Raw genomic sequence first — 15,744 nt, 5'->3', positions numbered from 1 at the left:
CAGATTGCCAGGGCTGAGACGAGTAAAATTTGACAAGACAAAACACATCTTCACTCGTCTTTCATTCATGGCTTTTTATTCTCACTCAGGAGAGGGATGGGGGGGGGGGAGAGACATTTTTTTTGTTTTTTTGTTTTTTTTGTTTTGTTGAGCCTGATGGCAGGCGACTCCTTTAACTGGGTCTGGGGAGCAGGTCTGCGCAGCTCAATTTTGGCCACATTAATCACGCTCACATTTCCTCACATCAGCCCGCGTGCCCATCAGCGGCGCGGCTAGCTCGTTAGCATAATGGATTCAGCGTCACACAGAGGGCCACAGTCCTCTCCAAGCAGAGCGAGTGAGTGCGCTACGTCGAAAACATCGAGGACTTTTATTTTGTTGCTGTCTTTGTTCAATTAAATGCAGAATTTTTTTGCTGGCCTTCGGTTTTCTTTAAAACCGTGACCTGAAGAGTTATTTCCCCAGTTAATCCCAAATGAACCAAACTATTGAACTGCCTTTTGAATGGTTTCCCCATCTATGATATAAAATCAAGTCAACTCTGCTTAAAAATATATATAATTTCACGTAGAGTTTAAGTCAAAATGGCCTTTTGAGTTATTTCTTTTCAGGCTGACTTCCTCTCGGCTCGAGTGAGGGGGGGGGGGGGGGGGGCGGCTGTCTGAGAGAGTGAAAGCATGCAGTCCAGACAGTGGGAGTGGGCTTTCGGCCTCGGCTGTTCATTCATACAGGTGCTTATAATTTGCGGCGTGTGATTAATCATTGTTGTGTTTGGGGGTGACATCTTGTTTAATGAATCTGTCCGTCTCCCCCTTCCTCTCACTGTTCGGGGGGCGGGGGGTGGAGGCTCAGCCAGCGGCGGGGCGTAGCATAGCGTTGTGTATCTTTTAGCACTGATGTTCAACCGGGGCGGCCGACATGTGTGCGAGCCCACCAGCTGCCACCGCACAGAGGCGGCGGTGTTTTCCCCCTGTGTGTGTGTGTGTGTGTGTGTGTGTTTGCTTTGGGTGGAGGGGGCAAAGCCGGCTGGTCAGCGCGGCTGTAAATCAGAGTATTCCTGATGGAGCTCTGACGGACAGGAAGCTAATCTGTCCCCGGTGTGTCGTTGCGCTCCACCTCCCAGATAGCTACAGATCCTGCTCCTCTCCTCTCACACACACACACACGCACACACACGCACACACACGCACACACACACACATATACGTCCACAGTGAGCCAGCCAGGGCAACCCTCCATGGAAACCAGAGACAGTAACGAAGACACACACACACACACACACATGTTGAACATAAACCGGTCGGGTCGGTGTTAAGAGTTCATCGCCGGCATCTGTCATAGCAGAAAGCCAGCGCTCCGAAAAAGCATGTTCTGCCCGCTCGTGCACTAACACGCACACATACACACACACACACACACACACACACGGTGCCACGCCGCAGCAAACCGGCCTCGGCGATGGCCAAACTGTGAGGGAGCCGACGGATCCTCTCAGGACGTGTCGGGATCCGTCCTGAGAGTCAGAGCCACGCTGTCGTCTAGATGTGTTTACAGTGATGCTGACATCTGATTGGTCCTGAACTACTTCTTCTTCTTCTTTTCTTCTACTACTTCTACTACTTCTTACTTCTTCTACTTTATTCTCCTTCTACTACTTCTATTTCTTCTTCGACTTCTACTTCTACTTCTTCGACTTCTACTTCGTTCTTCTTATCCTTCTTCTCCTCAACCTTTCCATTTTACTCAGATGTGCGTTGCATTGGATGTTTTTTTGACCTCCTCTTACGTCTTTCTGGTTTTATTAGTCTGGTTACTTTGTGACTTTTTCTTCTTCTTCTCAACACTGTGAATACATAATTATCCGCTGGCAGTTTTGAGAGTTATTTCAACTTTTCACTCGACAAGAATCCGGATGAAAGCCGCCGCCGGCCGGCTCACAGTTCAGTTGGAGTTTGTCCAACGAGGAGATCTCGACCTCCTCAATTACAGGACGGCGGAGCTGTTTCTTTTGCGTGGGGCTGAATTTATTAAACCATTTTTTTTGCATCCCGCACATGTGGAATGAACTCGGTTGAAGCTTAGGAGGATTTTTCTTTCCTTAAAAAAAACTTTTATGGCTCAAAATATGCCAAATGTTGTGTCCGTCTTCTCACAGACGTCAGGGGGTCTGCAGGTCTGGGTTCTGGGGATCTGCAGGTCTGGGGATCTCTGGTTCCTTGAACCCCCCTCCCAGTTGTTTCACTGCAGCCCACTGCTCCTTAATACCTGAGGGTGGGTCAAATGCAGAGAAGAATTTCCCCACAGAGATAAATAAAAGAGTTCTATACCTCGAGCCAGAGAACCAGGAAGCAGAAACTAGAGAACCAGAAACCAGAGAGCCAGAAACGAAAGAACCAGAAACCAGGAAACCAGAGAACCACAGAACCACAGAACCAGAGAACCCACGGTGATAGTCCGACTCCATATCCAGACCAGACCCGGGTCCCGCTCCACTGGCACTGAATCTGGAGGCTTGAGGACCCAGAGAGTGTTTGGTGACCCGTTTCCTCCACGTCACCTGGACCTCGGCGTCGGGTCCAGGAGGCTCTCGTCTGTCAGCCGGTGCCAGTGGAGCGGACCCGGTCAGCGCCGGAGCTCCGCCTCTCGCTTCCTTCACAGGTCTCCACTTCACCGTCTTTAAGTCTGCAGGAGCGATGCCTTTCGGTTCGCTCTGGCATTTCACTCCAGTTTAGAGTGTGTGTGTGTGTGTGTGTGTGTGTGTGTTAATACCCCCCCCTCCCTCCAAGTCATAGACATAACACAAGGCCGTGCTGCTGATTGCGTAATTATTGCCCCCCCCCCCCTCCACGGCATCTGGAGCGCCGTTACGCAATGTTTGGAAAAGAGAGCTCGCTAACAATACGCGTGAAGCTCGTGGAGGGCCTTCACTTGTCCCAGTTATTTACATGGGGGGGGGCAGAGAGAGCCTCCTCCCCCCCCCCCCAAAAAACTTTTCCTCCACGTGCTGGAACATACGTCCTCTGTGTTGAAGCAGTGACGGCTGAGCGCATTTACACTTTTGGTAATGGCTTCCTGCCCCTTTTTTTTCTTTTTTTTAACTCTCGCTGGCTCAGGACGAGAGTGAGAGCCAACGCGGGGCCGCTTCCCTCCTTCTGCTACCACCCCCGGACCACCCTGGACGGTTATTATTCCGTCTCTTCTCTGCCGCATCGCTCCCGCCACGGATAGTCTGTCCCCCTTCGGGAATGTCGGCATGTTTTTTACAATCCTTGCGTCATTTGCATTCGTCTAACCTTCGCCAGGCTTTTATTCTGAAAAGTCGTATGTTTGGAGAGCGTTGCAGCCAAGGAGGGTTTCTCTTTCCCCAGCAGGTGCTCGTCGGCCTGTTAACAGTGTAGCCGCCGCTCTTTGTATCTAAAGATGAGTCACCAGCCCTCAGCCTCGTGTCCATCCAGCCTCCTCCAGCCTCCACCAGCCTCCACCTATCCACAGAGAGACACACAGGTGTTAACAGCTAATTAAAGAATTTACAGCCCCACTAAAAGTCCCATTATTGCTGTTCCCTCCCAATTATTGGCTCTATTATCAGCTTTTATGGACTCAGGTGATCTTCCGGTGAGGTTTGTGATCGTGAGTTAAATAACAGGCTGAAGTCCTCCGAGAGATTAAAGTTTCTGATGAATAATGTCCATTAAATGAGATGTGCTTCTGCAGCTGCTTTTCATCTCTCTCTCTCTCTCTCTCTCTCTCTCTCTCAGGCAGAGAGACATCTTTTGTGTGTGCACACATGTGCTTTCCATCACTCTCTCGCTCTCTCTCTCTCTCTCCTCGCTGTGTGCTCATCAGTCCCCCTCCTCTGTCCACTAGGTGACAGTAACGACACGGTTCTCCCCCCTCTGGGGGTTTGGGGTGATGAGAAGAGGAGTAATCTCTGTGTGTGTGTGTGTGTGTGTGTGTGTGTGTGTGTGTGTGTGTGTGTGTGTGTGTGTGTGTGTGTGTGTGTGTGTGTGTGTGTGTGTGTGTGTGTGTGTGTGTGTGTGTGTGTGTGTGTGTGTGTGTGTGTGTGTGTGTGTGTGTGTGTGTGGCTCTGGAGACGACGGTTCCTGTGAGAAGAACTCAGAGGAGTAACGTTTTTTAAAAATATTTGCTGAAGATAATTTGGCGATAGCATGGTTTAATATTTTAATGACAATAGAATTTGCAATACATAAACTAACAGTGTATAGTTCTGCTATTCTGCTGCCATCACTATTCTGCTAAAATACAATAAATTGCTTGATGAATAAAAGCTATATTAGTGAACGTCTCCCTCCATTGCAGTTTCACAGGAGTAGTTTCTGACTTTTAGTTTTTTCCAGCCGGCTCTAAATATATAAAAAGGTCACAGGTCAAAATATCCTCATACTACAGCTTTTATTATATCTTGTGAAAAGTTATTTAGAATTATTTGTGGGTTATCCTTCAAATGTCCAACGTCAAGTTAAAGAAATCTCTGGGTAAAGTTTAGGAGGACTGCGTTGTGTTAGTATTTTTCTCACGTTGTTATGTCCCAAAAATAAGAAAGAATAAGTGTCGCGCTCATGTTTGCCGAGCCTTCCGTCTTGTTGTCTTGTTGTCTTGTTGCCGTACCGACGGCAGGTGTCCGGCAGCAGTTGTTGGAGGCGATTTGTTTAAAGAGCGATCCTCGTGAAGAGAAGGTGACGCGCAGCACTTCCTGTCAAACATCAGTCACACCAGGTTTTGCATCCATTTGGTGCCCCTTTTCTTCTCCTCCTGTCACCCGCTTCCGCACGCATTTGCATCAGAGTGTGTGAGTGTGAGAGTGTGTGAGTGTGAGAGTGTGTGTGTGAGTGTGTGTGTGTGTAGTTAAAGGTGTCACAGGTGTCAAGAAAAAAGTGTTAGTAGTCATGGACGGTCTGCCTGTCAATCTGTCGCTAGCTTATCATCAGCCCATCAGCCCGGGCCCAGACACACACACACACACACACGCACACCTCACTCACACACACCTCACTCACACACACCTACACCATCCATCAATATCTCAGGGTTCATCTCGAGTTGAACAGACATACCCGAAGCTCTCTCTGCGTACAGCCAGTGGGGGAATTCTCCATGATGCATCACTTCCAATCACACAATCTAAACTGTCAATAGGTCACGGATGCCACGCATCCGCCCCCATGCGTTGTGATTCGTGGCTGCAGATTCTTTGATGCGTGCGTCAACTCGAACGACAAAAGAGACGTTTGATGCTGAAGGTTCTGACCAACGGTTATGCAAAAATAGGCAAAAGTATCGGTTGAAGTAAACCAATAAATCTTCTTTTCTTCTCGCTGCTGTCATCTCGACTCGCTGGTTTACGACCGTCACACGTGGGAGGAGGAGGAGGAGGAGGAGGAGGAGGAGGAGGAGATGGCCTCTCCTGTTTGGTTAAGCGCCCTTTGAGCTTCTTCAAGTGCAGAATCAGGGAGTTTAGGAGGTGAACCGGGACGCTGGTCTCAGGACAGGAAGCCCTGATGACGGTGATACCTGTGATTAATAGTCTCTCTCTCTCTCTCTCTCCCTCTCTCCCTCCGACCTCCCAGATGTCTTGAGCTATTACTTTTTTCTTTCTAAATATGTAGATTCCAACGTAATCGGTTCCCTCTCGCCAGTGTTTGCTTTGGGAGAGGAGAGGAACGCTGGGGGGGGGGCATAAACCACTTTCAGAAATGATCGGCTGCTTCCGCGCAGTAATTGTTTTTTTACAAATATTTCATTTTTTAAAACCGAACTCCAGATATTCCACATCGTGACGCTCTGTTTGCTCTACGGACCGGTTCGGCTCCAAGGTCGTACGTCAGCGCTGAAGGTCGCCTCATTTGGTAGTAACTATCAGTTTATTGGCTATACGTTACCTTCCTTATGTTACATTTATTACACCCACTTCAACTGGTTCGCCTCCTCGCCAGGCGAAGTGTTTTCATACAAATAAACCGGGTGAGTTATCGTCACGCTTAACTTCTGTTGATTCAATCTCCCCAAAAACCCGTATTCAGCTCGACTTGTTCGTTCTGAACGATGAACCCACAAATCAACACCACCTGGTGTAATGTTTGAGGAGTGGCTGACATCCAAATCTGCTCTTTGCAATCAAAATGTCAATTATTATTTCCTTTTTTTTAATCCGAAGGTTCTCAACTTTTACCTGAGCGTGAACAACAATCCTCCGTGTGTGACAGATATCATCGCGTTGGCTCTGTTACCTGCCGATGACAGACGGTGTGTGTGGGGGGGGGGGCAGGTTTGTTTAGCATTCCAGATCCGACGTGTTTGCTGAGGAGTATAAATGGAGGCCGTGGAGGCGTGACTCACCTCCTGCAGGTTCAGTCAGGAGCTCCTGAGCGGGCCTGTAGAGAGCAGCGCTGGCATCGCGAGTTATACGATAAAAACAGTTCATTGAGTGACATTATTTGATTTGTTTTAAATTTTTATTTTGAGTAAAAGTCCATATGATGTTTTAATTATGCAGCTGCGACTTGTTCCATCTTCCGAGTGTCATCGGCAGACCGGCGTCAGCATGTTTTAAGAAAGCAGCGCCGCACTATTGTTATTATCTTTTATTTAACGCTATATTTACGCTATCATAAGAGACTGTAACCCCGAACCGGGTCAAGTAAGCGTGTGAAATGAGCGAGACCACCATTTAACTTGGGGGGGGGCTGCACTTCCTGTGGCAGTGACCTTCTCCCCGTGGCTGCTGGGAATTACAGTTGTCCGCTGTGCGTGTGTGTGTGTGTGCGTGTGTGTGTGTGTGTGTGTCTCGGGTATGATGGATGACACCTGCACCCGTTGAGCAATCGCTCCCCGGCGCTCCATTGTTTTCCTTCTCTCGCTCCAGCGTGGGAGCCAACCGACTGCGAGCGTTCCCCAGCCAAAAACCCAACGCCGATAACCATCTCATCTGCGTGATGCGCGATCGTATCTCTCTCCGGGTTATCGGAAGGACGGGGGGGTGGGGGAGGGGGAGGAGGGGGGGACGGACGTCTTGCCCCAAAAAATCTCCACAAAAATACCCACAAAATCACGATATGATGATCTCACCGCTTCCTTGGAGCTCGGCGCTTCGGCCCAGAATGCATCAGAGCACATCGCAGGACTAAGAGTGTGATCCAGACACGCCTTTTGTCATTGGCATGTGTGTGTGCGTGTGCGTGTGCGCGTGCGTGCGAGGTGCTGAAGGACGAGCCCCGTCACGACCATTGTGGTTCGGAGACAAAAGAGCCTTCAAATGCCGGAACCTCCCAATATGTCACTCGCCGAAGCAGAAGAATGTCATCTTCATCATCATCGTCGTCATCATCCTCACCATGCTCAGTGGAAGGGGGTGTGAAGTGATGAAGGGGCTCGATGAAGTCCCCCTCCCCCCTCGAGGAGTCGGTCACCCTTATCCTCGTCAACGCTATTTAATTATTTTTTATCCCAAATGGTCATCAACGTTATTCATTTTCTTTTGAACAATAATAACATGTGTTTTTAATACAGTCACTTTCTTTTTCTCTTTTCCAGTTACACGAGATATTCAGGTACAGTGTGTACGACACACAAAGAACAACACACGTCACATGGTGCTCACTCCAAGAAAGAAAGGAAGAAGAGGGAAAGAAAGGATAATAATAAATAGTTTGCATACAAAATAATGAAATCCAAAAAATACAAATAAAGTCATTAATATTTGTGTGGCACTGAATCGTAGTGGAATCACTTCTCCTTGCTTGTTGTCGAGGAACTCGTATGTGAAGACGAGATTTTACTTTATTCATCCCCAGGGGGAAGTTTCTTGAAGCAGCAGTAACAAATGTTTTTAAATAATCAAAATATTTGAATAAGATAGCAGGGCGGGTTACATTTAAGAATTTAAATAATTACGGAAATGAAAATGTAAAAAAATGTTTGATTAAATCTGGTCATCGTTGCGTTCCCCTTGTATAATTATAAAGAAGATAATGGCGGCATGGTGTGAGGCTCGGATCTATTTTTAACTTCTTAACCAGGACAGCGAGCCGATACGAAGACAAAGACGGAGACGCACACACACACACACACACACACACACACACACACACACACACACACCAGGGCTCCAGACTCACTTTTTTTACAAGGAGCACAGTGGCCCCTAACTTACAATTTTAGGGGCGCACACTATAAATCGACTTGCAAAGTTTTCCCATCATTTTTACTGTATTACTGATAAATAATTTGACAATATACAATCTTATGCCTGTTTGCCTTCATGAACTGCAAAACATTCACAACAGAGAACTCTTCAGAAGTTACTGTATTGAGTTTAAACATAATTTGAAACACACCTTGAGCATGTGCATGTTGCACTTCAATGTGGCCAATCAAAACATTTGTTGGTTTCCCTTGTTGCAGGATCCTGGCATCTATGATGTCACACTCTTTTGTTGACGTATGTGTCCCCATCAATCATGATTGACAGATAAGGAGCGTCCTTAATCTTCTCGTACGTCTTCCGTTTCAGTGTATCTGCGATGATGCCAACAAACTGTGCGCATGCTGTGTCGTTATTACCTTCGCATTGAAAATGCGGAAGGTTATGTTTTGATCGGCGTGTATTTATTTATTTATTTGTATGCGTGTTATTCGCATAACAAAAAAAAATTTAAACCGAATCGCATGAAATTTGGTGGGATGATTGGTTACTATCCGGGGACCATTTGATTAGATTTTGGAATCGATCGGGTCAAAGGTCAAGGTCAAAGGTCATGAACAGGTCAAAATCTTCTTGAATCGCATGAAATTTGGTGGGACGATTGCTTATTATCCGGGGGCCATTTGATTCGATGTTGGGATCAATCTGGTCAAAGGTCAAGGTCAAGGTCATGAAAAGGTCAAAATCTTCTTTTTACCATAGCGCGGTCAATTTTTATCCAATTGGCAACTAATGCCAAAATGTTCATAATTCAATGCCCAATCTTGTGATATGCGAAGGTATGCGCTCTACCGAGTGCCCGTTCGAGTTGTATGTTGCGTTTAGTTTTACACTATTCTTCCTTTGTAGATCAAGTTGGCCTTTAAATTTCGTAAAAGTTAGTTCTTCTTTGGCAATGAAATACGCCGTGTTAAACTTCAAGAGCAATTCGGCCTCCTCGGCGCACTGGTTAGCAGCCTCTTGTCTTCTAAATGCGACTGGGAGTGGAGCTGCACTTTCATTGCACAGGTCGCGGCACATTTGATGTTTCAGACTGGCGTTGTGTTTGATCAGCGTGTCGTGCTTTAATTGTGTAGTGCCAGTCTTATCAGCACATTTCGTGTTCCCCGCATGTTGTGGGAATCGACAGCAGAATGTACAGTTCATTGAATTGGTCTCCCTGAAATACCTCAGCCAGGTGAACTCGCGCAGCCACTCATCGCAAAAGCTAAATTTCCTGCCTTTTTTCACCACGACCGTTTCCTCACAATCTGAGTCGGACTCATTCTCGGGATTTGTCTTCTCTATATCATGAGGTTTAGGAAGAAAGTACGAACTGATAGTCCGCTTCGCCATTGTCCATTGTTTACAGGAGACACCGCTGTGTAAAATCTTAAAACCTTTCTTCTTCTTCTGGAGTTAATGTCGGTTAGCAAACCAGTCATTCAGGCATTGCCGCTAACTATAGTGGGCTGAAGTGTCGAACAAGTTTGTCAGCAACAAAAATATTTAATAACAAAAACAAACAAAATCTGCTAATTTACTGGTCGCGCATGCGCGAGTTGATGAAAAATTTACTCGCACTGTGTCTAATTTTAGGCGCAAAATGCGACCATTTGGTCGCAGTCTGGAGCCCTGCACACACACACACACCTGGGAAAGTCCTCTGTAATGTTTCCACTTGCAACGTGTCGCTGTGAGTGTGGCCATGAAACGCTTCGCCAGCAGCGAGCTGCGGAGCTGAAGATGTGACGCGGTGACAGGTGGCGTCCTTTGTGGTGATGTCATCGACGCAACGCCCTCCGCTGCCGCTTGATGGACGCACAAAAGCATTTTTTGTTCTCACTTTTTCCTCCACCGGAACATTTTTTTAAACTGTTGCTCTTGTCACACATACACACACACACACTTACACACACACACACACACGCGCGTGCGACACCGACAAAACCTTTGTGACTGGCAGCAGCCAGAAGGCATTCTGGGACGTGAAGGGCAATCACTAAAAGTTACACTACTTTACTAAAAGAAAACTCGTCCGAGGGGAGTGTCGAGGCTGTCGCTACACGTGGGGCAAAGGTCAAGTCCTCCCCCCCCATCAGCTGTTCTTCAGGTGGACGGTTGTCAGGCTGATGCTCAAACAGACTCAGCCCAGTTTTGCATTCATGCTTTTGTCGTCCCTTAATCCTCCTGCAACGGACATCCTGGAGACAACGTTTAAACCTCGCACCCCGAAACTGAACTGGACCCGGCGAGGGGGCGGAGCCTGTTCATTAGCAACGAGTGTTAACTACCGTTAGCTTCGAATGAGGAGCGTCGGGTATCCTACAGCCTTTTTGGAGTCACTGTAATCCGGGGGTTTAACGACGAGGCCCAGACATCTACCGTGAATAGTTTTAAGTGACGTATCCTCCTTTTAGTGTTATCGCTTGTTGATTATGGGAATGCAGTCATGTGACCTCCACCGTGATAATCTGCTATCGTCTGTATTATTTTATATTTCATAAACTTTCCAGGTTACAGATGGCAGACGCTCGCGCCTTCAAAATAAAATGTAGCCGTCAGCAACAGTGCAACTAATAATTAATGGAGGGTTGTTGTCGTAAAAAAAACGAGATGTCGTCACCATTATCTTGTGTGTGTGTGTGAATGTTTCTAAAAAAAATGTTTTACTACCTTTTAAAATGTAGATAATAAACTTGATTAAAAGTTTGCATCGGTGATCCAACTGATTTTATTTCCGTAGCCTGTAGGTCCTAAAAGTCTCATCGCAACAAATCAACAGGGATTATATTGCTGGATTATAACTAAATATATTGACAGTTTGAATGTTTGAGTGTTTCCATTCAAAGGCACGTTATGCATTTTATTTTATTACGTATGTAATTACTTCTAAAAAGTAAGATCTGGATTGAGTTCCTGCAGGATATATTCATTTATAAGTGTTAAACTACCAACGAGTAATGTGAAGTATGGGAGTTAAAATCTGTCTCCAGCTCCAACATTAATAGTTTATTAAAATGATTTTTTTTCCCCTTTTATTCTAGCTTTCATTTCAAATACTTTTCACTCACTGAGTAGGAAAGTTCAGTAATACAGAAACTTAAGTAAACGTGTCGTAAAATGTAGTCAAAAATATTTCTTCCAACGCTCGCTGCTTTCCAACAACGTTACTTTTGGTTTGCAGAGACTCGCCCTCGTTGAAGATCCCCCCCCCCCCCCCCCTCCTGTCGGAGCACGTTCGGTTCCCTTTTTTACCCGCCGCCGCTGTGTCCGCTGACCGAGCCGGTTTTTGGTTTCAACGTGCAATCTGATTACCTCGCCGAGAGATGCGCCGCGCCTCCTCGACACTGCGTGGCCTATTGATGCGTTCCCAATGCCGCTCCCGTGACCTTTGACCCTTCGTCTGCTCGGCGGCTCGCTTGTAGTAGCTCTCGGTCCTCCCGTTCGTACATTTAGATCCAACATGATTTTTTTTCTTCCTGTGCTATTTGACTTGATAATTAGTCACTCTGGAAAATACCACCAGAGGACACGCCCCCTTTAAAAAAAATAGACAATGTGCTTAATTGAGCCAATTAGAAAGAGTCCATATTGCAGCTGTGTACACACACACACACACACACACACACACACAGACACACAGAAGGAACCGCACGGCACCAGGAATATGGATGAAGGGAGTATTTTGAGTAAAGAAACCCAGACTTGATGGAGTCCGTGGCTCCGTGGCAGAGCGGAGGCCTTCCCCCCCGATGCTTCACGTATGAAACCTCGCGAGGCGGCGCTGATTCTCCAGCTGCCGGCTCGGTGCTGATGTTAGTCGAGGGTTGTTTTTTGTTTTGTTTTTTTGCGTGAATGATCTGGTCGGTGGCTTCGGGCCCTTTTTTTAAGTGCAGAGGTACGCGACCAATCAGAGATGCTGCGAGGCTCAAAGGTTCAAAGGTCAAGATTTATATTCATCATTTGTGCCCAAAGACGAACCGACCAGAGACATTGGAGATCTAGTGCAGGGATAACTCTCACACACTAACACACACACTCACACACACACACACACACACACTCACACACGCTCTCACACACTCACACACGCTCTCACACACACACACACACACTCACAAAGTAACACTCTAATCAGAAAGAGGAGATATACAGTAAACCTCACCTCTCCAGAAGCTGGTTGTGTGTACAACATGAAAGGTGCCAGTATGAACAGTTATGATACAGTTTAAATTACAGATAAGTAAACTCAAAACATGGAGGTTGGCTATTTAAGTCGGGCGGAGTTGATGACGCACGACAGGTTTCTGGTTTCTGGTTTCTGATTGGCCGGCGCCGGCTGTCTTGTCGGTAGCAGAAGAAGAATGCATTTGTCCAACTTTAAATCTTAATAAAACAAAAACAGTCATGAAGAAGCATCCGATGACCTCCACTGCCGTATATTAGCACTTTTAAGTATCACTGTCAGCCATCACCCACCGTTTGGTCCTGCAGGGCTTTGAGTTGTGCTCGTTCTTATCGGCCGTTTGGTGGTTTTGGCGCTAACGTTGTCGAGTGCATAACTTACCAGAGAGAATCACAGCAAATCCTCACATCTGAGAAGCTGGATGTAGAGACTACACTTCATATTCTTTTGCTCAAGAACGTGTTAACTTGCAACTATAAATGGCTTCACAGAGAAGATAAAGTCCAATAGAGTCAATAGATACAATTCAGCGTTACTTTCATCTGGCTTCTTTAAAAAAAAAGCTTTTTTAAATGTAACGCGTTCCCAGAGTTTTGCTTTTCAAATATACCTTCCTGCGTTTAACAGAGTTAAACTAGAATGGGCACTCGGTAGAGCGCATACCTTCGCAAATCACAAGATTGGGCATTGAATTATGAACATTTTGGCATTAGTTGCATGCCAATTGGATACAAATTGACCGTGCTATGGTCAAAAGAAGAGTTTGACCTTTTCATGACCTTGACATTGACCTTTGATCCGATCGATCCCAAAATCTAATCAAATGGTCCCCGGATAATAACCAATCATCCCACCAAATTTCATGCGATTTGGTTTAATACTTTTTGAGTTATGCGAGTAACACGCATACAAATAAATAAATAAATACACGGCAATCAAAACATAACCTTCCACATTTTCAATGCGAAGGTAACAATGTGTATTACCTTGTGAGCACAGAAAAATATAACTACAACCCTCATGGTAATTTACAAGCTCCCGGAGCCACACATCATAACCACGTTACAGTTTACGCGCCATTATAACTTTAAGGTTTTGTACGTATGCACAAAATGCACTCAAGCTTTTACCTTTTAAAAAACACCAACAAAAAAAACCCGTCACCTCCGCTGTTAAAAATGTTCTTTACTGCTCAGATGATGAGGATGATGAAGCCGAAAGAAAATGATTTATTCGTGTGTTTTATTTTTTTTATTTATCCAAATAAGTGAAGCATGCAGTCGAGTGAGGTCTGTGCCAAGGTTACAAGACTATTTATTATGAGCGTAGGTTTAATGAACGATGTTCACGCTCATTAACTCGACTTCTCTCTCCCCCTCAGGCCTGGTAGAGATCTGCTTGATGCATCCGCTCGACGTGGTGAAGACCAGGTGAGACGACTCGTACCTGAAGTCATATTTTAGCATAACCGTCTTACAAAAATAGCTTTTTTTTATTTCATTGTTTTATTAAATCCATATCTGCCTTGACTCCTCTTTGTGGGAATTTGGGTCAGTGTTTCGTAAAGTTTCCATATGCGCCCCCCCCCCCCCCCCCCAGCTGGTGGGCAGCAATGCCAAGAGCCTTGAGACATATCGTGGATGAATGAAATGCATCATTTATCCATTCCTTTTTTTTACCTTATTACATAGTTTAAGAAGAAATACTTATTTTCTGCAGGTTCCCGTGAAATAAAAGACGACTCGCCACCAAGCGAACTCTAAGTGCTTTCTAATAGCTCGTGTCAGCATCTCCTTTTGTGTGCGTGTGTGTGTGTGTGTGTTACGCAAGAGCGGCAGCAGTCTGGAGCTGCTGAGTGATCAGGAGCCTTCGCTCCACAGTGTCTCAGCCGGCCATAAACAGGTCGTGGGCTACTCCTAAAGCTTTATAGTCTTTCACAGGCCTGGCCAAGACCCCCACCCCCGCACACACACATACACACACACACACACACACACACACACACTACTCGTCATTAAATTGTGCTGCTCTTTTCTGTCATTTACGGCAGCAGGTTTCTTGGTAAATAAATTGCTCAGAGAAAAAAGGAAAAATACGGTTGCACTTTGAAGGCCGGTTTTTTTGGCCACCACCTGAACGCAGCAGAGAGGGAAGCACCAGGATAAAAGCGCTGGCGTATTAAGTCGATATTCGATACTTTGAAGGCCCCGCGGTGTGATTTATCGCGCCGAGTGGAAGCCGTGGGGTTTATTACAGGTACGGCGCTCGCCCGCCCGTCCTCAAACTGGGGTCAGGGTTAAAAGTGCACCCTCTTATTTTCTTTGTAAAAACGCTCCTATCCTTAAAGAGCGGTAAAAAGGACGCTCTAAAAAATTGGACAGGTTTATCTGTTTGTGTCACCATGTGTTTCACGGCGATGGGGCTTTCTTTTTAGGGGGGGCCCCGCCGTGGGAATTGATTCCTTTTTTTCGGTCGCGATCTGGGTTTGTTTTTGTTTTTTAAATGAGCAAACAGAACACAGTCTTTTTTTCTTTTTTTCTTTTTTCCTTCTTCTTTCTTCTTTTTTTCCCTTTTTTTTTTTAATTGGGAGCTTTTAGATGATGTCAAAAAAAAGTGTCGAAACAACAGGAGGTTGCTGCTTATTTTTCAGGGAACGAGCCACACGGGTGTCGATATGTCTTTGTGTGTGTGTGCGCTGTACTATGCATGTGCACTTTAACATCCACACATGAATTCATAAACATAGCATACATACCAGCTAATTGGGACACTGAGGGAGCTGAACTCCATTAGCAGGAACCTTGGAGCCGAGAGAGTCAGACACACCTTCGCTGGCTCTCTCTCTCTCTCTCTCTCTCCCTCTCCCTCTCTCTTTCGCTCAGGCATGGCTCTTATTAGGCACCGGCTCCTGCTTTTTAATGTCCACCGGTCCAAATTGAACAAGCAACTGGAGTAAATTTACTTTTTTCCACCAACTCAGAATCAAAGGGATTTCTTCTCCCCCTTTCTTTCTCCTTTTTCCTTTTTTCTTTCAGGTAAACTCGACTAAATGCGTATACCTGCTGATGTTGACCTGTTCTCCAAAGGAGGGTTTTTATCTTTCTCCTCTTCCTCTAAGTGCATGTTAGAGCTAGAATGATCTGCATTATGGGATAGAGGCCACTAGAGCTAAGTACTGTTATGAATCAAAAATATGTCTGGAGCTATTTCCTTTAAATGAAAAGGGGTTGATTCACCCAACAAAATTATTGTTTTTGGCAGATAAATGAAAATCTGTGTCTAATAATGCGTTACCGAAACAAAATGTTGACTATTTATAAATGTTAATTATGTGAAAGCGACTTGATTGTGTAGA

The 15,744-nt window shown here is 45.8% G+C and overlaps 1 protein-coding gene across 3 annotated transcripts in view; it reads left to right on the top strand.

Annotated features, from left to right (window-relative positions):
• The window catches only part of slc25a21 (solute carrier family 25 member 21), a 92,748-nt gene that overhangs the window by 44,603 nt on the left and 32,401 nt on the right, over positions 1 to 15,744 (top strand). For all 3 annotated transcript variants that reach the window (XM_056426839.1, XM_056426840.1, XM_056426841.1), the window contains one exon: positions 13,771 to 13,819. In XM_056426839.1, the coding sequence (XP_056282814.1) occupies positions 13,771 to 13,819 (49 nt within the window). The remainder of the gene's footprint in view (positions 1 to 13,770; positions 13,820 to 15,744) is intronic.

The sequence above is a fragment of the Pseudoliparis swirei genome, chromosome 11 (genome assembly GCF_029220125.1).
Source record: "Pseudoliparis swirei isolate HS2019 ecotype Mariana Trench chromosome 11, NWPU_hadal_v1, whole genome shotgun sequence".
NCBI lineage: Eukaryota > Metazoa > Chordata > Actinopteri > Perciformes > Liparidae > Pseudoliparis > Pseudoliparis swirei.
This window is presented reverse-complemented; position numbering and strand designations above follow the sequence as displayed.